General features: G+C 53.7%; 10 protein-coding genes across 10 annotated transcripts; 4 read left to right on the top strand and 6 right to left on the bottom strand.

Moving 5' to 3' along the window:
• Positions 1–383: 383 nt before the first annotated feature.
• Positions 384–1209, bottom strand: PV07_08331 (uncharacterized protein). Its single transcript, XM_016395488.1, has one exon. It carries the CDS (start codon positions 1043–1045, stop codon positions 599–601), a length of 447 nt encoding a protein of 148 aa, XP_016248907.1. The 5' UTR covers positions 1046–1209; the 3' UTR covers positions 384–598.
• A 399-nt stretch (positions 1210–1608) lies between these two features.
• On the bottom strand, positions 1609–3773 carry PV07_08330 (uncharacterized protein; the record flags this gene model as incomplete). Its single annotated transcript, XM_016395487.1, has 4 exons — positions 2505–3773; positions 2391–2440; positions 2181–2326; positions 1609–2124 (listed from the first exon to the last, which is right to left on the bottom strand). Exons 1-4 carry the CDS (start codon positions 3647–3649, stop codon positions 1609–1611), a joined length of 1857 nt encoding a protein of 618 aa, XP_016248906.1. The 5' UTR covers positions 3650–3773.
• A 2529-nt stretch (positions 3774–6302) lies between these two features.
• PV07_08329 (uncharacterized protein) lies at positions 6303–8292 on the bottom strand. The gene is made up of 4 exons (XM_016395486.1): positions 7708–8292; positions 7496–7649; positions 7245–7445; positions 6303–7189 (listed from the first exon to the last, which is right to left on the bottom strand). The coding sequence occupies exons 1-4, from the start codon at positions 8128–8130 to the stop codon at positions 6855–6857; spliced, it is 1113 nt and encodes a 370-aa protein (XP_016248905.1). The 5' UTR covers positions 8131–8292; the 3' UTR covers positions 6303–6854.
• Positions 8293–9476: 1184 nt separating this feature from the next.
• On the top strand, positions 9477–11771 carry PV07_08328 (uncharacterized protein). Its single transcript, XM_016395485.1, has 2 exons — positions 9477–10001; positions 10061–11771. The coding sequence occupies exons 1-2, from the start codon at positions 9753–9755 to the stop codon at positions 11498–11500; spliced, it is 1689 nt and encodes a 562-aa protein (XP_016248904.1). The 5' UTR covers positions 9477–9752; the 3' UTR covers positions 11501–11771.
• PV07_08327 (uncharacterized protein) lies at positions 11744–13530 on the bottom strand. Its single transcript, XM_016395484.1, has one exon. It carries the CDS (start codon positions 12974–12976, stop codon positions 12035–12037), a length of 942 nt encoding a protein of 313 aa, XP_016248903.1. The 5' UTR covers positions 12977–13530; the 3' UTR covers positions 11744–12034.
• Positions 13531–13637: 107 nt separating this feature from the next.
• Positions 13638–16584, bottom strand: PV07_08326 (uncharacterized protein). The gene is made up of 2 exons (XM_016395483.1): positions 15364–16584; positions 13638–15299 (listed from the first exon to the last, which is right to left on the bottom strand). Exon 2 carries the CDS (start codon positions 15234–15236, stop codon positions 14331–14333), a length of 906 nt encoding a protein of 301 aa, XP_016248902.1. The 5' UTR covers positions 15237–15299; positions 15364–16584; the 3' UTR covers positions 13638–14330.
• Positions 16585–16792: 208 nt separating this feature from the next.
• On the bottom strand, positions 16793–19190 carry PV07_08325 (uncharacterized protein). Its single transcript, XM_016395482.1, has one exon. The coding sequence runs from the start codon at positions 18903–18905 to the stop codon at positions 17265–17267; it is 1641 nt and encodes a 546-aa protein (XP_016248901.1). The 5' UTR covers positions 18906–19190; the 3' UTR covers positions 16793–17264.
• A 221-nt stretch (positions 19191–19411) lies between these two features.
• On the top strand, positions 19412–20118 carry PV07_08324 (40S ribosomal protein S18; the record flags this gene model as incomplete). The annotated part of the gene is made up of 4 exons (XM_016395481.1): positions 19412–19415; positions 19538–19564; positions 19618–19756; positions 19821–20118. 4 exons carry the CDS (start codon positions 19412–19414, stop codon positions 20116–20118), a joined length of 468 nt encoding a protein of 155 aa, XP_016248900.1.
• Positions 20119–20580: 462 nt separating this feature from the next.
• On the top strand, positions 20581–21087 carry PV07_08323 (uncharacterized protein; the record flags this gene model as incomplete). Its single annotated transcript, XM_016395480.1, has 1 exon — positions 20581–21087. The coding sequence occupies one exon, from the start codon at positions 20581–20583 to the stop codon at positions 21085–21087; it is 507 nt and encodes a 168-aa protein (XP_016248899.1).
• A 524-nt stretch (positions 21088–21611) lies between these two features.
• On the top strand, positions 21612–22367 carry PV07_08322 (uncharacterized protein). The gene is made up of 3 exons (XM_016395479.1): positions 21612–21801; positions 21872–22061; positions 22127–22367. Exons 1-3 carry the CDS (start codon positions 21654–21656, stop codon positions 22281–22283), a joined length of 495 nt encoding a protein of 164 aa, XP_016248898.1. The 5' UTR covers positions 21612–21653; the 3' UTR covers positions 22284–22367.
• The last annotated feature ends 889 nt before the right edge of the window (positions 22368–23256 follow it).

Raw genomic sequence — 23256 nt, 5'->3', positions numbered from 1 at the left:
GCAGATAGGAGGAAGATCCCTCCCAGCGGTCAACACCAGGATTGGACAGAGAGAACGTCCTGCATCTCTAGCTTCGAGCTTTCTCAGGCCGCGCAATTGGCAAGGGTGATCGACCGCTCGAGGACTGCGGCTACCGACCCGCCGAGTCACAAGACACGGCAAGTCGCCGAATTGAACAATACATAGCATGCAAGTCTAGACTGGGCTGTAATGTTATCAAGTTGATAGATCTTTGCCACGAGTGTCTTGGAAGTGAAGAAAACGATGGTGCAAATGGAGCCATGTGGATTGCCGGGGTCGCAATATAATTCTGCCGAAGCACCACCCGCTAATGATTGGCAGGTAATCACCCATCGCAGCAAAACATGAGGAACCATTCTAGATGCACAATAAATGGCTCTGATTGTAGTATATAGCCGGTGCTAGTACAGACATACTCAGTTGAGTAAAGGTAGATGTCCACCACCGTCGTAATCAAGTATCAGCGCCAGCCACCGCGACGTACACAGCCATTAACCAATGATGGAGATGTGGAGGCTCATCGTGTTATTTCCACAGTCCCCTTGCATAATTCATCCCAGTGTACTTTCGAGCTCTTTCAAGCCTTCTTCCCTACAACTGGACAAACGGCACCCTTGGCCGCGGTCTCAAGGTTGGGGTGCTGGTGCACCTTGTCTTTGTGATGCTCAAACTTGGCGTTGGTGACGGGACAGACATCGCCGTCCTTTGCGTCCTTTGTCGACGGATGGTTCGGAGGTAGGACACTCGAGACAGTACCGACAATAGGGCAGATAGCCTCGTCCATTGCCTGCTGTTCAGGACGGCTGACGATCTTGGTGAGCGCAGGGCAGTTGTCGGCGTTGGCGAGGTCTTCGTTGGCCGAGTCGAAGATACCTGGATGCTTGTGGAGGTTGTGGTGATGGTCTGTGGTGGCCTTGGTGACGGGGCAGACCTGGCCAGGCTTGTCCATGTCGAAGTCGGGGTGTTTGGGAGGGAGGACAGTGTTGGTGGTGCCAACAATAGGGCAGACTTGAGCAGCGGCCATGGCGAGGGGGTTAAATCTGTAGCGACTACAAAGTCAACTTCGAGGAGGATTGGGTAATAGTGGGAATAGCAGGAGGTGTTTGGTATGCAAGAAACAGAGAAGAAGAGGGATTCTTTAGGCTGCGGTGCTTGAGGTGGACGTCGGCGGGTTTGAAGGCCAGGTGCCTGACAAAGAGACAGAAAGTGGCTTGGTGACCTCGAGACCTCGTTGCCAGTCAGCCTTGTCCAATGACGTATGCCCCTTCCTCCATTTCACCCCCGCATCCCGATGGGGCTTGTCTCACAGCCAATCATATCTGGGCGGTTGTTAATCCTTCAGTTAGCATCGGAAGAACCATTTTCCCTGTCCAGCAAGGCTCACCAAGGAGTGTGAAAGGGTCTGCCAGCCTTGCCAGCGTCTGATCGTACGAGGTATTAATTCGTGTATCCTGCAATCCGTTTCACAGCAGAATTGAAGAAGGTTGCGTAATAATGAAAATGCAGCCAGACCCGGGCACCTCAACATGTGTCCGTAACGTGCGTGGCTTTATCCCCAGGACGCCGCCCATCATCCTCATCCTCTCTTCAACACCCTTTCATCTGTGCCATCTCAATGGCCTTGACCGCTAATGCCGTCGCCACACCCCGACTTCCAATCTTCAGACTGATTTTCCCAGTCTGGCAGAGCCAGCCAATCGGCCACCCCCCATCTTCTTCCTGTAGCGCCTCCAGCTTCCTCAGGTCAACTTCATTCCTGAGCCCCATATCAAGACAAGCAATGACTCGCATGGCCAATTCCACCGCATCTCCTGGCGAGCCCATTCGTTCTTGCAATCGTTCACGCAGAAGGGCGCATGTGCTGCGGTAAATATCGCTCCCGGGGTTTGCGCTCAGGAGGCGGCTGAAAAGGTACAAAAATACGTCTCCGCTGGGGTAGTAGTACGTTCCATCAAGGTAAGCTCGGTAGAAGAGAACATCCGAAATCCAGGCTTTTGTCGGTTGCAACGCAGGCAAGTCGTCTCGGCCATATTTGTAGAAGAAGCGAAGAGCATTGACACAAACAGCGGGATCAATTCGGGGTCGTTTATTGTCGAAATATGTCTGCGAAGGGTCAGCCTTGGTCTCCAAAGGACGGCTAGCACAATGACAATACTCACGAGGATAATACCATCTCGGTTAGTATACAGCAGGACTTCGTCAAGAATTGAGTGTGCTTTGTCGACGTCGTGGGGTAGGAGAATCATCGCCAGCGACGTTGTATCAATGTCATCGGGATGCTTTTCCACGGTATCAATGGGTTTCTCTTTTGCATTGATCAGTTTCCCAAGAGTTGACGAGGGCCTGGGGGTCTCGAAAGAGAGTCTCACCGATGTAGTAATTCCATGTGCGCTCATAGAATGTCAATGAGACAAGATTTCTGGAGGTCCGTATTATTAGCACATGACTTGACGACCTGCTGGGTTGGGCCCATTAAAACTCACAAGTCGCCAGCAGCCTCATACAAGAAGAGCTGGGCAAAATTGTCTCTCACTTCTCGTCCGTCAGGAGTCACGCACCACATGTTCTTAGCATTGGTTTGCAGCCACTGTCGTCCTCGTTCCACTCCATCATCGAAGATGTGGTGGATGAATCGCCTCAACCCGCCAGTATCCTTGTATCTGAGGCACCTGATGCCCAGTGATCGAGCTGCGAGGATGTTTTCGGCGTTGTCATCCACAAAGACTACATCCTTAGGTTTCGTATTGATCTTGTTAAGAACATGGCGGAAGAATCCGAGCTCGGGTTTACACATGCCCACTTGAGCAGAGATGAAGAAGCCATCGAACAAAGTCCAATCATATCGTGAGTCCCCTTCCAAGGCCTTCCACTCAGGCAAGGGGATGTTCGACATAAGGTAGACCTTCAATGACCCGCGATAGGTCTCTTTCAAGCCACGAATCATGCCAAAGACCTCTTCATCAGGACTGAGAGACTGTGCGGCCTGCTTGAACGCCTCTGCCACATCAGAATACACGAGCCCGTACTGCGTAGCAAGACTGCTGTAGCATTCTTCTTGTGTAATCACACCTGAGTCGTATTCGTGCCAGAATCGAGTCTTGAGAAGGCGATGAAGCATCGCTGGAGAGATTGGCAGAGCTTGTGGCGCAGTCCAGTTGCACAAGACATCCCCGAGGTCTATGATAAGCGCCGACACATTTGGGGTCGGGCTTTCAGGTATGACCGCATTGGTAGCTGCTGCATCAGGTTGATCCTGGAACTTTTCCTGTCCGATGTCATCGATGACAGGCGCGGCTGCAGACTTGTCATCTAAATAGCAGGCTGAATCCTGCCGCGTTGGCGGGGACTTCGCTAAAGGATCAGGATCAACCGTTTCCGAGATTGGCGACTCAACGACGGGAAGCGGCTCTGGATCCAGAGGGCTAAGTCCATTCTCATCCGTACTGCTTTGCCCTGACGAAATATCCGTCACCGCCACTTGAGCTTGGTCCTTCGAATCTGGGGAACTTAATTCGAAACCGTGTGTGCCGTCATGCCGAAGTGGGTCAGAGAATGTATTCCCCGCGAGCTTAGTGTCAATCGGGAGAAAATTGTTGGGTTCTGTGAGTACTGGCTCCGGAGTAGCCATGATGAGTTGCTGGAAAGGAAATTTGGGAGATGGAAATAAAGCAGAACATAGAACTACAAGAGGAGTGTTATCTGCTTTTCAACTGCGGAGACATGGGAACGGCAGTTTCCCATATGCTCGACGTGCAGTGAACAGACAACCTCGGCCACAGCTAGTATCTGTGATCGTTGCGCTGGGCAGACCATCCTGGACCATTCTCTTACCTGACCCGTAAGAGTGGTATCCATGTCACATCATGATGAAAGCCGATCTCCACCAGAGAAATCCAGTTGCATGCACGCGTGCCGCTGGAATTGCCGGTGCGAGACGCGATATACGCGGATCCGTGATCTCGACAGTAGTTTGGGTGTGTTGGCTCAAAGTCATAGGATTGGACCAAAGGCTAGAGCAACAAAGAGATACCATGATCCATGTAAGTAGGAAACCGCACCCAGTGGAAGAAAGGAGGCGACAGAGACGAGACCGTTTAATGCAAGGGAATCCTGCGGTATCACCGAATTGACATGATAAAAGGCTGTCGTCCGCTCTAGGGATGCAGGTCAGTGGGATCTCGCGTCATTAATGATACTGAAAGGAGGCAAATGATAGGGCGATTTATTCAACACCTGCATGTGGACAGCCAACGGAATGGTCCAGATGGAGAAAACCAGATGCCAATGCATTTCCTTCCAGGCACTTCGACAACACAGACATCATAACAGGTGTCTCGCATGTTGATCTTCGGGATGCGGGGATGCATGCATGCATGAAGGCCGTGCGTGGTGATGAGGTGGCAGGAGGATGGAAACATGTGCTCGCCATTGACTGGGCCCTTTTCCAGTAGCTAGCCGTTTCCAGCTGTGAGATTCTCTTATGCACTAGGCGATCCTTCGCTACCCGAGTCCTGGTCTTCCGGTATATGTCGCATCATCGACCTATTCCGCGTGGATATTGGCCGTTGTTGGTCTCCGGCGGTCCGAGGACAGGAAGATATTGGCGGAGGGACGTTTATTCTCCTCCTGGCAAAGTCAATTGCGGAAGATTCAGGGCTGCACAGTTGAGGTGGGTTCCTGCTCTTATCGACCCCTCGACAGTGACGCAGTGCCGAGGAAAGGGACAGAAAGGGTGCAGAGCACTGTGCAGTACTGGCTTGGCTAAAGAGACACGAACCAACTCGAAGGGACAGAAGAGAGGAGGAAGGGTAAGATGGTGTTGGTCTATCGGATATTTGAAGGAGATGGGCTATCAGAACATGGTTCCTCGGGTGAAAGCATCGGGCGGAAAACCTGCCCTTCTCGTTGCCTCTGATCTCCTTCCCTAAGACGCTAATTAGCGCCTCATCGCTCTACTTGCCCTCACCTGCTGAGCCTGCTGCTTCCTGGAACCCAAGTTGACAACCCTCTAACACCAGCAGGCGTACCAGCATCAGATGGCTATGACCAGACCATCATGTCTATCAATGTAGGTGTCTCAGCCTTCCAGAGCTAAATGCAAACGATACACCGCCGATTTGGGGAAGCCCTTGACGATGTTGTCCCAAATATCAATGGCAACCCTACCCAACGCAGCACAATGCTTCACAACGCCTTCTGTACCGTGCGACCACTGTCAGCAAATGGTCAAACTGAAGAGCAGCACCATTCCAGTCTCCCAATAATGCATCATACGCGTTAAACCCCTCGCTTACCTCAGAAGCCACGGTGGCAAGCGCTTCAGGCGGCAAAGTCTCCAATGCAGCTGTCATCTCTCCCACGTGCCAGGTCATGGGTAGCTAGGAAGCCCCAGCAAGCGCCATTGCCAGTGAAACCTACGAGAAGCTAAGAAACACACTGGTTTGAACGAAACGTGCTAATCATGAGTGCGGCGAAAGTGCCGTTGGTGGAGTCTTGGTTCTGGGCACCGTCGAAAAGGGGCACGACGAAATCGGTAAATGCGTCCTTGCGTCGCCCCATCATCGATTTGCTGGCGGACAGGATCTCCCCGGCCTTGGAAGACGATTGTAACATTCAGGAGACCAAATCCCTGCCGGACTTTTCGATGGCTATCCACATCCATGGGAGCGTTGTGGCGACTCTGCTTGAGTGGAGAATTCGAGGCGACATCCCTTTTGCTGTGCACGATCTGTTCGTGAAATTTTCATGCCAACCGTCTTCGAGCGCAAGTCTCGCTTCTTGCACATTGTCGAGTCATAAATTTTGGCTGGAGTTGATGCACAGCGTGAAGAAAGCGAGCTCTGAATTGTTCAGAATCAACAGATACTACACTAGCTAATTATGTGTGGTCAAGTCTACAATTGAGTTACTGTCCTCGAGACTGTTGGCGATACCATTGACAGCAGTTGCCTCTCGCCCTGCGACTTACTTGAGGCGGCTTGGGTGTAGAAAGCTTGATATTCTGCTTCTTCTGGTTGGGCAGACTTGTGGAAGGTCGTGCTCGCTTTGGCTTTGTGAGGTTAGCCACTTTATGTACCAGGGTGACCGGGTAATCCATGTATTGGGCATTGCTATCTCGATCTCAATGCATTTCGCACTGGCTGGTCTAACGCCATTTACTGAAGGATGAACCCAAAAGCATCCGGTTTAATATGTATTAGCGTCAAATGGGAGCTGGTATAGGTTTGCGACTTTGACCAAGCCTCCCCACGGTCCTGGTTCGCGATGCTCAAAATCCTCAAGTCGGAGCCAAAGATAAATTGGCACGAGCTCAGTTCGTCAAGCAGAACACAGATTTCTGGAGGGGATCAAGATTCGTATACGGGGTCCTCTGTACAGGTGGCATTGCTAGAATACAGCTGTTTCCACAAAACACACTGGGTCGTCCACTAAATTCTTAAGTGTCTCTGCCACTATTCGATGCTGTATTGGATGTTCGTATTGCTGGTAACCACAACTCAGGTGAGTTGTTCAATGTATGCCGCCAAACTTTTCGTCAGGGTTCTAAGGAGCGTTCTCTGCTAGTCAATCATCTCTTGAAAAAAATCGTACATATCCGCTCTGCAAATCATTGAGAACAAGAGCCATAATCGTTGTACACGTCTCGGTAGGTGGGGAGGTAAATAGATCTGTTTGTAGCCGATTCGTCCGAGAATTACTTTCGCCTCCAGGTTCAGCCAAGGAGATAACGCAGTGGGAAGCTCAGTCTGCGGTTTCGAGAGGTCTCCTTCCATTTCGTATCTTGCCTGAGCGGCAGTCTTAACACCACGCCCAGCGGGATGGTGTCGGTGGTTTTAATATGCATGAGGCCTATCGTCCCAGTGGCGCACGGAATCCACATCTCGCTCTTTGATGCTCTCGGTGGCCACCTTGGTGTCGCCGATACCAGGCTCAAGGTTTGTGTTTGCCAACTCTTCTTGGCTGCTGGCAGCGTCGTTGATCTTGGACGTAACGGTCGTACGAGACTTCTTGGACTGATAATTTTCGAGGGCAATGCTCTGCGGTTGGGCTCTGATGGAATTGCTGTTCGCATACCGTGCGTAGCCGCGAGAAGGCGTCGATCCGTGACGAGTTTGATAGATCGTTCTGGCTTTGCGGTAAAGGCCCGGGCCGCAGCCAATCAAGACAGCTGGTAAACAATCAGATCGGGACTGGAGCAATGGAAGCAAGGAGAATGATCTTACCGATGGAGGACTCGACGATGCCCCATAGCGCCAGCCAAGTGGTGCTGGGCTGACTGTTGTTGACCGTGCTACCAAGCTCCTTGACTCGAATGGTTGCTACCGCAATGCAAACAAAACCCAGGCAAAAGAGAGCGCCAATGCTCATCTTCTGGGCCCTGGGCATCTTCAAGTTCCAGATGAGGTCAAGGGGTAGCAACATTACTGGAAACCTTGTCAGCAGCCGAAGCACGATGCTGAACCTGCATACTGACTCATGAGATCGGTGAGGATATCAACTGCATAAGCGTACCAAAGGCTGATACTTGCAGCCTTGACATCGCGCGGGGTCGAGCAAGCACCGGCTGTGAACCAGGCTTTCATGCTCGAACAAGAAAGCATCGACGAGGTGATGGCGCCCGCCAGAACCTAGCCTGGTCAGCCAAAAGAAGAAAAAAACCAAGACGTCGAGAGGGAACCAACGTACCACCAGGCAGAATATAATCACAGCCCACCACAATCTGATCTTGTGCGGCAAGGCTTTCATCAACTTTTTGTAGACGGCCATCAAGGAGAACTTGACACACCACAGGCAGAGCCACAAGCCCGAGGTCGTGACGAAGAAGATCTTCTGGATGAAGAGCCCATCGTCGGCAACCGTGGGATACAGTGGAATCTGCCCGCTAGCAAGCTTCGTGAGTCTAAACATCGTGGGCGCGGCCACGATGTAGAGGATCGACAGCGCTAGAAAAAAGATGTAGGCAGCCAGGAGCCAGCCGTCGTCCCAACTGAACTTGCGTTGCTGCTCGACCGATACAAAGATGCGGAAGCCGGCGACGAAAGAGGTCAAGATGATCATCGTGATCCCCGTCGCCCTTACAGAGGTCTCGGTCACATAGTTGGCACCCATTGTGACGATGGCGAGGTTGAGCAGAGTCAGTCCTGGTCAAGAAAGGACGAGGATTCTGCTAACGGCGACAGATGGATCTCGCTCTTCTTGTACTCTGGTTTCGTCCTCGTATTCCATCCTTTTGAGTTTGGCCAGGTATAGGTGGGATAAAGGGAGGCGAGGTTCAAACAGACTAATAAAGGCCAGTCAGGTCTAAGGCATGAGGGGACTGGACTCTGGGACACAGCAAGGCTTCCCAGCCGAGCCAGATTTTTCTCCCAGGCGAAGCTTTGGCTCGCCAGCCAGGTCTTGATCTACAGATGGTGCGTCGCATCATGCCTTTCCTTTCTCGATCGTTTCTTCCCTAGACGAAGGCAAGTTCCGTTGGAAAGGCTGGACGACAGTCGACTGGCAGCCAACTGGGACCAGCTGGCTCCCCAAACCTTGCTGGAACATCTGGCACTCATCCTAAGTATGTAAGATGAAGCCTAGCCCTTCCTAAGTGCCAGTTAGTCGAGCATAAGCCTTGGCCTGCTCCTGCACGTTCTAGGTTGTGCTGAACAGGGTTACCTTGCACGGAAAGTTCCAGGGGGCTCAAAGACACGAGAATTGCGTGTTATGAAGAATCTGATTCTATCGCTACAGTGGGACGTGAAGAATCGCCTAAGTCCTTGATATCTTCTTCTTCTGCCCCCCTTATGCTCCGGCACAGGCAGTCGACCAACTAAGTCTGGACCTTACCACGAGAAATTCATTCTTGTGCCTACTTGTACCCTATGCCTCGGACTAAGTCCCAATCCTTTGCCTTTAGCCCAGAGACCGGACGTTGTTGGCATTCTAGCGCTACTGCTCTGCGGATACACGGACCGTCGGTTAGCGGCCCAAGCCACTCCAAGTCTCGTCAAGCGATGCAGTCCGTTGCTTCGCGGTCTGGTCACTATCCTCCCTGTGCCTTGCATCTTCAGGCCGTTGAGACACCGCTTGTGGAGCTGTGGAGTGCCGATCCCGTCAAAACCCTGATGTGAGCCGCAACCACGGTGTCGTGATGGCGTTTCCTCCTGTTGCTTCACGTGGGAAAGTCTCTCTCCCGCCCTTCAGGACTCGGTACTTGTGCATGTTTCCATGTCCCGCCCCCACGCACAGCAACCTGGGGATCCGTCTCTCCTGAGGTTCCTGTTTGTCTCTGGCCTGGCCCTGGCTGTTGACCTAGTCGAGCCAAGTACCCCGTAATTTGCAGAATGTCGGAGATTGACCTGGTTTCTTCGTCGACGAGTCCACGGGCTGCTGCACGAGCATGCTAGCGCTCCTGGACACAGACCATGACCACTGCTCGAAGAGCGACCGACCCCCTCCGGCAGCCCTCGCCACGACGATCGTGCACATGGACAAAGACGTTGGATCCGGGATCCAATCTACCAGCAGTCGATAGCGCCCGCCGAACTTCCCGAAGTCTGAGGGCTATACCGACATTGACGAGTGCAGAATGGCGACGCTAGGCTGAACTGCGAGATTGATCCTGGACGGCCAAGCAAACCGAATTGCTTTAGAAGACTTCTACATCCTTCTTCAACGTTTGTCACTTCCCTGTTCCTCTGTCCTTCTCCAATTTGGTCGGATCTTCAGGTATATTTCCCTGTTTGGCAATGCGTCTCTCGTCTGGCTGCCTCGGGGCAGCCTTTGTGCTGGCTGTCCATGCGCAGTCTAACTCTACCGACACTGTCGACCCTGCGTCGGTCACCGTGCCTGACACGACCCCGTTGAACTCTACCGATGTGGTCGAGCCGACCGATTTCAATGTGACCCAGGCGTTGGTGGACATGGGAGTCAACGTGTCTGCCCTCCCTGTGGCACAGCTTGCCGAGCGCTCGTCTAATGCGGCCTGTTCGCTTGCGGTAAGTGGCTGAAGACTTGGGATTGTCGAATACGAGCTGACGTGCATTGATTGGTTCAGTGCGCCTCTTTGCAGCTCCTCTATGGTTCCCAAAACGTCGACTACAGCAACGAGGCGGCATACAACACCTTCACGTCCGGCTACTGGTCTCAGATCCAAGAGAACGTGGACCCTTACTGCATCTTCAAGGCGCCCAACACGGGCGCTGTGACGGTGGTGATTCTGCTTTCTCGGTTGACCACTTGCCCTTTTGCTGTCAAGAGCGGTGGCCATGCGGCATTCCAAGGTGCTTCCAACATCCCGGGCGGGATCACCGTCTCTCTCGCGGCTCTGAACACCATCAAGGTTTCCAGCGACAAGAAGACCGTCGCCGTCGGACCCGGCAATACCTGGAACGCGGTGTACACAGCCCTCGCCCCGTCCAACTTGGCCGTCATTGGCGGCCGTGTCGCCCCGATCGGCACTGGTGGTCTGACGACCGGCGGTGGCATATCCTTCTTCTCGTCTCTGTACGGATGGGCCTGCGACAACGTTGCCTCGTACGACGTGATTCTCGCCTCTGGGATCCAGGTGACCGCTTCGCCGACCCAAAACTCCGACCTCTACTGGGCCCTCCGCGGCGGTGGCAACAACTTTGGCATCGTGGTCAACTTCAACTATGAGGCCATCAGCCTGCCCGGGGCCCAGCTGTGGGGCGGCACCCGCGTCTACCTGGAAGACCAATTTGACGCGCTGGCCAGCGCCTTCGCCGGTGTGGTGGAGGATTCCCCCAACGACGGCAACGCCGGCCAGTGGGTTGCCTGGCTGGCGAGCAACGGGACCAAGATCGCGTCGGCCGAGCTCTACTACGCCAAGCCCAACGGCGGCAGCGCGGCCATCTGGAACGACTACAACGCCCTGACCGCCATCTCGGACTCGACGCAGAACCGCCAGCTGCCAGCCTACACGGCCGAGCTGGCGAGCTCGAACCCATACGGGCTGCGGGAGACCTACTACGGCCTGACGGTCAAGGCGGACGAGTCCCTGGCGACGCTGGCCCGGGACATCTTCTACCAGGAGCTGCCCGCGACGGCCAACGTGGCGGGCGCCAACCCAGTGCTCATCTACCAGGGCATCACGCTGCCGATGATCGAGAACATGTCCAAGAACGGCGGCAACCCGCTGGGCATCTCGGTGTCGGACGGGCCGCTGTACCTGATCCACGTGGCGTGCTGGTGGGACAACGCGTCCGACGACGCCACCATCTACGCCTTCATCACCAGCGTGCTGAACCAGATCAAGGCCGCGGCGACCAGCATCGGCAAGCAGAACGACTACATCTACATGAACTACGGCGGCGTGTACGAGGACGTCATCAAGAGCTACGGCGCCGCCAACAAGGCCAAGCTCAAGAGCATCGCCTCCAAGTACGACCCCCAGCAGGTCTTCCAGATCCTGCAGCCCGGTTACTTCAAGCTCGACCGCGCCCCCGTCGTCGACTCGAGGTACTTCTCGGGATAAGGTTGTCGTGTTGGACGGGTAGGTCGGAGAGAGAGAGTGTGTGTGTGAGAGTCTGGACGGCCCAAACTCCCCCTTGTATATAGATACTTGATAAGATGTGCATGCTGCCGGCGTTTTAGACTCTTGATTTTTGGAACACTTTCCTTCCTGTGAGAGTTGAGCGAGTGGAAAACCCAGCTAGGGTATAATAATCTGAAGCGCTACCTGATAATACGATGTCCCAGGACCCTGTTGTGTCTGTGAGGAGAACGAATCCCGAGTAATTACTTTTGCTGCTGCACTATAAACAGTGATGAACCAAGCATCCATGGACGTGGGTGTTGCGAAACCCTCGCACTCGCCGCCGAAGCATTACCAGTACACCAGCGCCAGCTTATCCTAAAAAGAGCTTTTCAAGCGATGGTCCTCCAATCTCGAATAATAGCAGGTCACGTTCCTCCAAAGAGAGGCACCAAAATCTCCCACCCCTTCATTAACCACGTGGAACACTAGATTAACGCAAGCCAGGATTCATCCTCCTTTTCCTCTGTTTTTCTACAGCATCAGTCGTGCGGTCTGACCCACTCTGACCACCCCGTCTGGGACCTCTGTCAGCTTGAAGCCGTCCGAGGTCTCGGCGGGCAGGCGCCCGCCGCGGACGTTGGCCTGCATGGCCTGAGCGAGTAGTTTCGGGGGCGCGAGGCCGGCGTCCCTCTCGGCCCTCCACGAGACAAAGTCGTCCATCCGCGTGCCCAGCTTGACGTGCCTGTTCTCCCGGGCCTGGGTTGCCACGCTCGTGAACGGCACGGCCTTGCTCCCGGCCGCGTTCTGCCCGACAGGGACGTCGCGGCTGTCGGGCGGATAGTCGTGGCCTGTGTACAGCTTGAAATGGCCCGGGAGGGACAGCAGCGTCTGCATCGACCGGTAGAGGTCGGTGGCGGACCCTCCGGGGAAGTCGCAGCGCGCCGAACCGATGTCCGGGTTGAAGATGGAGTCCCCCGTGAAGACGTTGGATCCGACGACGTAGCCCAGGTGGTCGGGCGTGTGGCCGGGGAGGTGCATCACACGGGCCTCGATGGACCCGATCTGGAAGGTCTCATTGTCGGAGAAGGTGTGGTCAAACGCATCGGCCAGCTCCGATTGAGGCACGCCGTATATCTTGGACATGGTGTCCTGAACCTGTCGGATGCGCTGGCCGATGCACACCTGGGGACGAATGGTCTTTTGCTGCCTCTCCGCAAGAACGCTCTGGAGATACCGAGAGGCGGTGAGGTGGTCGGCGTGGGCGTGAGTCTCGAGGATCTTGGAGACCGTGTATCCCTGCGTGGCCACCAGGTCGAGAATCTGGTCGGCCGACCGCGTCGACACCTTGCCTGTCTCTTTATCATAGTCGAGAACAGAGTCGATGATGACGGCGTCCTTTGTCGCTTCGTCCGCGACAATGTATTGCCAGGTGCCTGTCACAGGCTCAAATAGCGTGTGGACCGTTGGCTCCATTGCACACGTTCATTCGAGTTCCTGAAGTAGATTGAGGGCGGCGGGAGTGTCGGTGGCAATCGACTCAGCATAACGTGTGTGCCCATGTTCGAGTCACCAGCGATCCCGAGAAACATATATGCCTTGATCTGCCAGGCAAGATTGGTAAACACCGAAGCATTTGTCGTCAGGCGAACGCCTCCCGGAGACGCAAGGCTGAGTTTCGGGCTCTAGAGCCTGGTCCCCGCGGCTGACACGAATCGTCAAGGAGGCAACACGGAATTGTCAGCGTCGGGCTCCCTATCGTCAGATTAGCTTTGGCAGAGGAGAACAGGTGTACGAGGTCTTCGTCTGCAAGTGTAAGACTTGTTTTCGGGGACAACATTCTCCAGCTCAGTTTCACTGCAAGCCTTTGCTCCGGGTTTCTTGGGCCTGGCTGCTTTTCTTCCTGGGCTCTCTTCTGGGATGAGCCCACATCTGTGCCTCGAGACCAGCTGCGTCTCACTCAGCTGGGCTGCCGCACGAAGCATTTGGGGAAATGCAGTGTATGGCTCCAGAAGCAAACGCAGAATAACCCCTCTCTAAGAGACCCTCCCCCCCCCCCCCCGGCGGGAGGCGTGGCCAGCAACTTCGTTACTGTATACACAAACTTGCGGACGAAGGTGGTCTCGACACGGCTAGCCATCACGTCACACGCCGAACGAGGGAATTACACAATCAAGAGCACGTTGATCATTCATGGGATGATGCAGGCATAGAACGTCGGTTCGTCGGGTTGCTTGTCAAAGCCCCCTCTCTTCCTCCCCGAACTGATTGCTAGTCGATGTCCTGGGGGACAAGAGGAGGGTTTCTATGTGCATAGCAAGTGGTAATACCCCAGTCCCCGACCATCCCATGGACATCGTTGCCAAGTTTTGCCCGTGTTCATGTTTCCGCCGTCTATTTCTGGTCCCCGAGGTCGCTCTCGTGTGCCTTGTTGCTTGACTTTAGGGATCCTTGGAGGGTCCCACAAGGGTGTCACGGCGTGCCTCACGTCCTCGATCTTACCCCTATTCTTCGCCTGTTCCTTAGGCATGTATTCTCCCCCCTTTGCATCGCAGCCCATCTTGCCAACCCTTTCCGCGATTTTTGACGCAGGTCCGAGCCATCGCACAGCCTAGGGCTGGGTGGATTGACTCTTGCATCGGACATTTGTGTTGTGATTCCGCTGCTGGTTAATGGAATCGCCTTGGTCTGATTTGGTGGACTCTAGGCCGACGTGTGGTCTTGTCGTTTGACTTTGGATTGGCACGGAAGTAGGAAGGTCTCCTCTCCCACAACATAATGCACTCACCAACCTCACTGAACCGTCACCTCGACACCTCTTCCGACTCATCTATCTCCGTCTCTTCTCCACAACAACAGTCTTCCTCCTGTCATCCCCGCCACTGGTCTTTGTCCTCGTCGTCGCTGCCGGTACACTTCTCTTCTCCCCCTCCTTGCGCATCCTCGCACGACGCTCCCGCTCATCTTCGCTGGACTCTTCGGAACTGTCGTTCGAATCGCATTCGGAGGAACTCGAGCTCCATCCGCCACAGCGCTTACCGCCACAATCGATCTTGACCCGTTGGCCGGACCGTGTAACCCCGTAGCGTTCACACCGGCAGCTATGGTCGCTTACACTGGACATGCTGGAGGGAGAAGAGCGCGAGAAAGCAGTCCCGGAGGAGGAGCTGCTGTCTGACAATTCCGAGGGCGAGGCAGACGAGTCGGCAATGTGATAGCCTGCGAAGCGCTCGTCAAGGTCGTCCACGGGAGAAACCTCGTAGTCGGCCTCACGCAAGTGACGGGACGCGTAAGGCTTGCTGGGTTTCGGATGTTGGATTTTCCCAGGGCTCAGGGCACGACCTTGAGGGATCTCCCTGCTGTGGCGCGACGTTGGCACTTCGGTGTTGACACTCGGGCGGGCTGGTTTAGCGCTAGACTTGTCTCCGCCCGGAACGTCGATGATATTGAGCTTGCGGCCTGTGGTCTTCTCCGTCACAAATTCCTTGGCCGGGTCGTGAGAGACGTGGTAGCCATCGACGATGTAGTAGTACCAGTAGCGGGAGCCCAACTTCAGGGCGTTCGATCCTTGGAAGCGGAACGTGCCTTTCCAGGAACCTGGTTTGGCGGCAGGATCTTTGACCAGAGACAGAGGGAGCTGGGATTTGTAGTTGTCCCATGAGCCGAGCAAGTGCACAGTGCGGACATTGGGCGAGGTACGGAGGGTGAAGGAGAGTTGGACTGTAGGTGAAGACATATTGTGTCTTTTTTTTTTCTTTTCTTTTGTAGGTAGATTGGGTTCGGATGGATTAACCGCTGTCTGGTCACTGGGTCAGCTTGGTGGAATGGTAATGGCTACAACACATGAAAAAAGGGGACGATACATTCACTCAAGAAAAGGCGTGTCGTCGAGACTTTTGGTTTCGTTACAATGCGTCAGGTGTATCGTTAGACTGCTGTAGAGCTGTGATATGTGTTGAACAATGAATAGTCGTCCGAATTAAAAGCGCTAATGATGCTCGGTTGGATATGGTAAAATGCTGAACAGATATTATGGTCGATTATTGGCAGATCAAGTACACTGCAGTACTCGGATCAACGTCCACAGGGTGTATATGTAGTGGCGATTGCCGTCTAGAAGGCTTGTTCTAAACCGGGCAGAGCTTCCTCGACAGATAGGTCAAGGTTGATGTTGGTTGCTTGATATCTCGGAAGGATTCAGAAAGGTGCGTGTGGATCGGCGTCAGGGGGATTGACCGGCAATCGCGACGACACAACGTAGAGCGTTGATTGAGGGGTACTGATGCTTGATGCTGAAGCAATGAAGGCGCCGAACAGTCTGGAGCCGTGGTGAATGCGGCTTCCGGTTGGGCTTGGTGAAGGAAAAGACTCGACTACCCAAGGACGAGGTAGTAGTAGGAGAGGTCTTTTGGATTGCTGCTTGGTCTGAATCGACTGAAGAGGAAAAGCGACGGTATCGACAACAACGATAACGGATGCTTGACAAAGATTAAGTTGTTGGAGTGGCACAGCAAGTCAGGCCGGCGGTATGAAGTTGGCTGATGAAGCTATTAGATGTCTTGGTCGGAAAGAATGATCGTTGACCGGCAACGACGATGGTTTCCTAGCAAAGTGATTGATGAAGATTGTCTTTTTTGGTTTTCTGCTTGTGGAAGCGTCTGCAAAGATCGGTGTTGTGCCTTGAGGAAAATGCAGCAAGAATGAGCACAGCTCGTAGATGCCACACGGGTTGCTGGAGGACCAAGGCGCGTTGATATGGGCGATTAACAATTGACGTGATCGAGTCAACAGTGTACCAGACACTATCTCTTTGCAGAAGGATGAATTAGACTAAGAAAAAAAAAGAACAGAATTCAAGAATAGCTTTTCAAACCGCACGACCAGAGTTGACAAGACTTGCTTGCTTGAAGGGAAAGAAAGGGAAAGCAAGATGCAACAGCGGGAAGGGGATGGCAATATTTAGATACGCCGGCATCATGGTCAATGGGTCGCGGCCAGGTGGAAGAGAGGGCCATCCCGAAGCTGCAGGCAATAGTGTAAAATCGGATATTCAGCCAGAGGAGGGCATTCGTCGGGTTGGCCAGCGAGAAGCCAGTGAGAGGGAGGAGAGGGGAGAGGAAGATGCAGGACATGCAAGAGGCACATGGAGGGGAACAAGCCGGGCGCTTAGACGACGAGATGACAGCCCATGAGGTTGAGGCATGTGGGCGGTTAAGCAGCTGGGAGACCAACACCACGAGTGTGACTGGCTGCCGCAGTTGAGATCAGGATCCAATCAGTGGGAGCTTCATCTAAGAATAGACTGGAGCGAGAGAAAGAGAGAGCCAGCCACCACACTCCTCTAACCGCTCCGCAACGTGACAGACAGTGCGTGCCTCATGCATGCCTACTACTAGTACACTGCTAGTCGCAGAAAGACATCGCATGACGTGCATGAGACTATTGAGAATTCAAGGCGCGTAGACAACGAGATTACGAGTTGGGAATATCCCCTCAGAAGTACGAGGGATTGATGGCGACGATGATGATGGTGATGGACTCCGTACATGTCACCTCCAAAACCTATTGGATCCATGCCCACAGCGACCTGTACATAACCGCCCCGGACCATGCCGACAGACGGCAATCCACCCCTCTTGAGCACATGCCCTCCAAGCGGCCTGCCTGGCCTGTGTAACACCCATCCAGCCATATACCCAAGACCTCCACCTCCAAGAGACGAATCATTGCGTCCTTGCCCTCGTCACTCCGTGCCACGACGTGTCTAGAACCATTCCTTCGCCAGCCAGCGGTTGAAAAACTCCAGGCTAGCCTCCGGTTGATCCAAAGGCACCATATGACCGCCCGCATGGATCCGCATAAAGGTAAAGTTGCCATGCGACTTGACTTCTCCAATCTTGCGCCCGTCCTTGCTGGCATCCAGCCGAAGATCCTTCATGTCGGCCGCCGCAAACTTCTTGTGGTCGGGATACTCAAGCGCTTCCGCCCACGCCTTGTTGCCCAGCCAGTTGCAAATGAAGTCGGCATCCCCCGCATAGATCAGTACCGGCATTTTCTCAATGAGGCCCGGTACCAGGCGGTGGAAAGGCTGCATCCAGTCGCCCTGGAACAAGAAGTTGCGGTTGATGTCAAAGTTGCACGAGTCATACCCATCCACCTCCACACCAAGTGCCTTCATCACCGATCGATCATTGAGCCATTTGCTGATCCAGCCGAGCTCGGGATAGCACAGGTTGCTGCTGTCCTTGCACTTGCCGCGCACATCGTAGACATTTTGCCCCGTTCGTTGATAAGGCGCGAGCAATGCGTTGTTGCAGTAGATACTGGCAGGCACACACGACCACACGCTCTCGCTATCATAGCAGTTCTGAATCAGCGATTGGCAGCGAGGCAGGGCGTTGTCCATGGCCTGGCAAGACTGTGGGTCGAGCACGGCGGGCCACCCTCCGTCACCGCAGGCCATTGGCCGGTAGTATTCGTACTGGGTGTATCCATCGGTCAAACCATTGCCAATCAAGACAGACGTCAGCTTGATGTTGGTTTTCTTGTGTGACAGGATTTCTGATGCGAAGACAGGAATGTAGTGCCCCGCATACGACTCCCCAGCAATGTGGAAGTCCTGTTTGGCGTACTCGGGGAATTGCTCAAAGAAGAGAGTCAGCAACGCATACACATCCTTGCCAGCAGCCACCGTGTTGGAAACGCTGGAGCTGGAGTAAGAATAGCCGACATTGACGGGTTGGTCCAAAAAGATGACGCTGGCGTTGTCATTCCAAGAGTACGGGTTCGGAACCACCTGAAGCTTCTCGTTGATGCGCGAGGGTCCGAGCTCGAGGAACAGACCGGTCAAAGAAGAGCAGCCTGGGCCGCCGTTGAGCCACAAGACAACTGGATCATTCTCTGGGTCATTTCTTGATTCGAAGAACCAGTAAAACAGGTGCTTGTCGTTTTCATTGTCATCCAAATACCCCGAATATTGTTTGACGTTGGGATCGACGCCCAATGAGCTAGGGTCGACCTTCTTCACTCGCAGATCATATGTGTCAAGCTTGCCATCGAGATAACGCTCTTGTTCTCCATCGGCGTTTGCGACCCACACACTTTGGACATCAGCGCCACGGACAATGTGGTCCCATTCATGATCCGGTCGGCGGGTATGTTTCTTGGGCATAGAGAAGAAGCTAGCGCGGCTCATGTCTTCGGGATAGAGGGCTGCGACCTCGTCCCAGATATTTGCAGCTTCCTCGGTAAGACCACGAAGAGCATCCTTGAGATGGTGGAGTTGGTTATCAAGGATGTTCTTGGCTTCGGCAGGGAAGGACTTGGGGAGTTGGAGTGGCTGCTGCTGAGGAGCGATAGCAGCAGAAGCTGCCCCAGCCAGCAAGAGGGGAGAAAGGGCTCTCATGGCAGAGGAGATGAACGGAATCGATCAGGTTCGTCAACTGAGCCAGCGAAGGCAGTGGCGATAATCGATATCGTTGTCAAACTGGGAGTTTGTCCCAGCAGAGATAAGCAGTCCAGTGAGCTTCAAAGAGTCACCAGATCGGGCAAAAGGGATAAACAGAAGAGACAACGGGATGGAGAACGCAAGATAGAGGAGTAAGACAAGAAGAGAAGATGGATATGGGATGTCGGAGACGGGGACTGCGACTCGTAATGAAGCAGCCTGCTTCGTTGCTGGACAACCACCACCAGACCCTGTTTCATCCAATCCAACATTCCGGGTGAGCCACCTCGCCAGGTAGTCGGCACGTGACTCTTATCGTCCAAGACTCTTCAACAAATGGCAATTCGCTGACTAAGTAGTCTCTTGGCGCGGCGCACTGTCGGTTTTCATTGAATTTTTGGCAGTTCTCGAAGATTGTCCATCGCCAACCGTCCACGCAACCGACAAGGAGAGATTCGCCCATCATGTGTAAGTCCATACCGGTTTCGCAGTGTCACGATCTCACAGCATATTGGACATACATGCGCCTTGCTCCAAGAACTGGCACATTGCGACAGATTGAAATCGATATTTGCTAACATTTGAGGCAGCTCTCGTCAGCGGGGAGAAGTCGAACTGTATGTATATCCTCATATCCACTCGAGACAATGCATCCTCACAATTGCCGCAGTCCAGTTCATCCTCCGTCTCCTCAACACCAACGTCGATGGCAAGCAGAAAATCATGTACGCCTTGACCCGAATCAAGGGTGTCGGCCGACGCTACTCCAACCTTGTCTGCAAGAAGGCCGATGTCGACTTGAACAAGCGGTACGAACACGTCATGGGAAATCTCAAGTTTCGAGAAGAGCGGGAACTAATTCATACACCACAGTGCCGGTGAGATCACCTCCGAAGAACTCGAGCGGATTGTCACCATCATCCAAAACCCTACGCAATACAAGATCCCATCGTGGTTCCTGAACAGACAGCGCGACATTGTGGACGGCAAGGACTCGCAGGTATTGGCAAACAGCATGGAGAGCAAGTTGCGCGAGGATTTGGAACGTCTCAAGAAGATCCGAGCACACCGTGGTCTCCGTCACTACTGGGGCCTGCGTGTCAGAGGTCAGCACTCCAAGACCACTGGCCGAAGAGGACGAACCGTTGGTGTCAGCAAGAAGAAGGGTTAAGCGGTTCTGGCTGTCATGGTGGTGAGATGTCTGCCGCTGGTGGTGGTGGTGGTGGTGGTGGTGGTGGTGGTGGAATGACGCTTGAACAGAATTCACAGAGGCAGGAGAAAATTCTGCAGCGAACACGAGAAAAGCACAATTGGCATGGCTGGGGTTTTACCCCTGGTGCAACAATGCTACAATGGGACATGGAAAGTCTACGGATAGTGGGCTTGCGAGCAATCAAATGGCATAACGTGAAAATTCTACCCTGTTTCCTTCACCGTTCAATTGTGAGTGGTTTTCTTTGTGGCTATCCCTCATGCAGTGTGATGGAAGCGATGGTTCTCGCGACGTGGCACAAGCGGGCGGAAGATGAAGAGTGCTACATGACCAGGCCTGCTATGCGCTGAACTTTCTAGCTTCGTCCTGCTCTCGTCGGAGGCTGGGTTGATCGACCCATTCAATGGATGAGAGTCCAGGATGGCTGTGTCTCCCTACCGCATTGCTGGAGTCGGTGATCCGAATCTCTGCGCAAACCTGAGCATTTGCTGGGAGATGTCACATAGCGAAGAGGGAGCTGTCAAGCACCATGTGTATCTGTGCTGCGGTTTGTGTCCTGTCGTTGCCTCGCAGCAGCCACAGAATTGGTGCACAAAGAAGCCTCACCTCAAGTGCACTCCGAACCCAGCCCCAGCAATCCTTGATCGACCCAAAACATCGTCATTGATCCTGCGCTGCGAAGATCGGTATACCCTTCCATACGGAATCCTCTTGTTGAACGATGCAACCTTCCGATCCGATCAGGGACTCTGCTGCAGTCGGGTCCAGAATTCGAGCCTTGGTATTGGTACTCATGGTCCTCTCTCCGTCACGCTCTGCTGGTTCTGTGTAACTCGGGAGGCTATTTCTGGCACCTTCACAAAATTTCCGAGCAGCTGGCGCTCGTCCAGCACGCTCCAACCCCATGTCTGCAGGAGAACCAGATAAGCGGTGGGCTGGGTGTGGCATCACAGGCAAACGGCATGCAAGGGGGCACTCACGGCTCATGCCAACTCCTGCTTCGCTTGCCCTTGGAGAGCACGCACCGCCGAAGATCCATATTGAGGAACCGGCTGACTGTTTTCTGGAATGTCTCAGTTGCAACTCCGCTCGGTAGCATTCTGGAAGGAGGCTGTTCTAGTACGACAAGCTGCGTGGTGTTCAATAGAAAGAGCTTGTCTATCAACAACAGCCGAGCAATTGGCATGCATGCAAACCATTGGTGTTTGTGTCGAGATCCATCTTCTGCTACGCTCACAGGATAAGTCAATGAAAATGGCTGGTGGGAAACATTGCTGTTTGACCTCAGGGTGCTTGTGTAGAAGGAAAAGCTATAAAGACCTCATTTCTCTTACCTCACTTTTCCGCTTCCTCCAACTCACCTCGTTCTCAACCTCAAAACAACATCAACACACAGCACCGTGCTCTTGCTTGGAGACTGACGCCACACATTTACACTTGCCTTGCTCTGTCTTGCCAGACGCTCACGCTTGCTGCACCTCACCGTTACCGTCATGGCTTCCATATTCACCTTCCTCACCTTCATCGCCCTTCTCTCCTCCGCTGCATCGGCATTCTCTGGCAACTTTGAGCTCACAAACGTCGTCGTCTCCTCACCCTTCCAGGCAGATCCCACGTCGACCCAGAGCACCTATGTTCAATGTGAGTTGAGACTCTGTGACGTCTTGCAGGCCCTACAATCTGTTGGTTGTCAACTTCTGACGAATGACAGTCGACTTCTGTGACGAAGACACTCCTGAAGTTGGTTCCACTCACTGCTGTGTTGAATGGGCCGTGGGCTTGAGCCCGCCTACCTCCGCAGCAAACACCTGCGACAATAGCACCTTCGATGTCCTCGTCACTTCATGGCAAGGGGTTGGAAACCTCTCGTTGCGGTTGGCCCACCAGTACATTGACGACAGGTATGTGCAAGCCAAGTTGTCTTCCGCATTTCATTCTCAAGCCACGGTTCTGACCCAGACAACAGCGTTGGTCAAGCTCCGTACAATGTGCTCACCAAGTTCTCCAACTTCAACCTCACGTATCCTGCTACCGAAGATTACCAATGCGATATGGGAAATGCAGCATGTGTATCCAGTGACGGCGCAGTGATCGTTGCCAATGTCACCCAAGCCATTGCGTGAGCAAGCCAATCACAACCGAGCATCGTGACGCACCCGGCATGACTGCAACGATATCAAGAGAAGACTCGGAGAGGCTGACTGAAGAATGAAATGTCAATGGCAATGAACATGACATGGGATACATGGCTGTTGAGGACCTAGCGAATCGTCAGAAGTGCAAAAGACAAGTGGAAATAATTCATAATCAGAAAAAGAAGGACCAATAAAAAGGGGATTTCATAGAGCAGTGTTGCCGGCGGCTTGGACGGAGTAATGAGGCGCAGCCCAGGTGGAAGAAGCATCACTACTGCCTGCTGCTGTTGAAATCAATTTCCATTCGAAAGCATCTTGTGCCTGAGGTCTTTGTTTCCAACTCGTTGCACTCCAAGCAATGCCGGCCTCCGCCATATCTCGAGACCTGCCCAAGCCCATCTCCGACCAAATCCACTTGTCTGGCCCCCTTTTCAGTTCTTTCATGCGGGATGTTCTCAGCTACTCTGGTAGCCACGACGCTCTCTTGGGAGACTCGTCATATAGCAGCATCCTACTCCTATATGCCCGGTATCTGACCATCCTCACCCGAAACTTGTCAGACTTACCCCACCTGCCCTACTCAGCCTCTCTCTAACTGGCCCTTCACAACTACATGGCCGCTGTAGCCTTCTGCTCTCTACCGCTTGTCTTTATGCTGCGTAGGGCGAAGATGCACGTCGTCAAGTCGGCGATGCTGAGGACACGACAATCATGTCCCGGCCACATAGATGACTCCGGCCGCGTCGAGAGAAATACAATACCAAGAGAGGGTTTTCCGGGGATTCAACAGTCTGGGGGAGGGGTCTTTGTGGAGAAGCACCGGCAGTTCCAGCCTCTATTTGACGGCGCCGGATCTACCTCTTGGTGGTAGGACTAAGACTGCGGGAGTATACCTAGGTAGGTGAAGGGGGGCCCGCCCTTGACCCAGACATATCAACTAGAGGTGGCAAGAGTCGATGCT

Source organism: Cladophialophora immunda (genome assembly GCF_000835495.1).
Source record: "Cladophialophora immunda strain CBS 83496 unplaced genomic scaffold supercont1.4, whole genome shotgun sequence".
NCBI classification, from domain to species: Eukaryota; Fungi; Ascomycota; class Eurotiomycetes; order Chaetothyriales; family Herpotrichiellaceae; genus Cladophialophora; species Cladophialophora immunda.
This window is presented reverse-complemented; position numbering and strand designations above follow the sequence as displayed.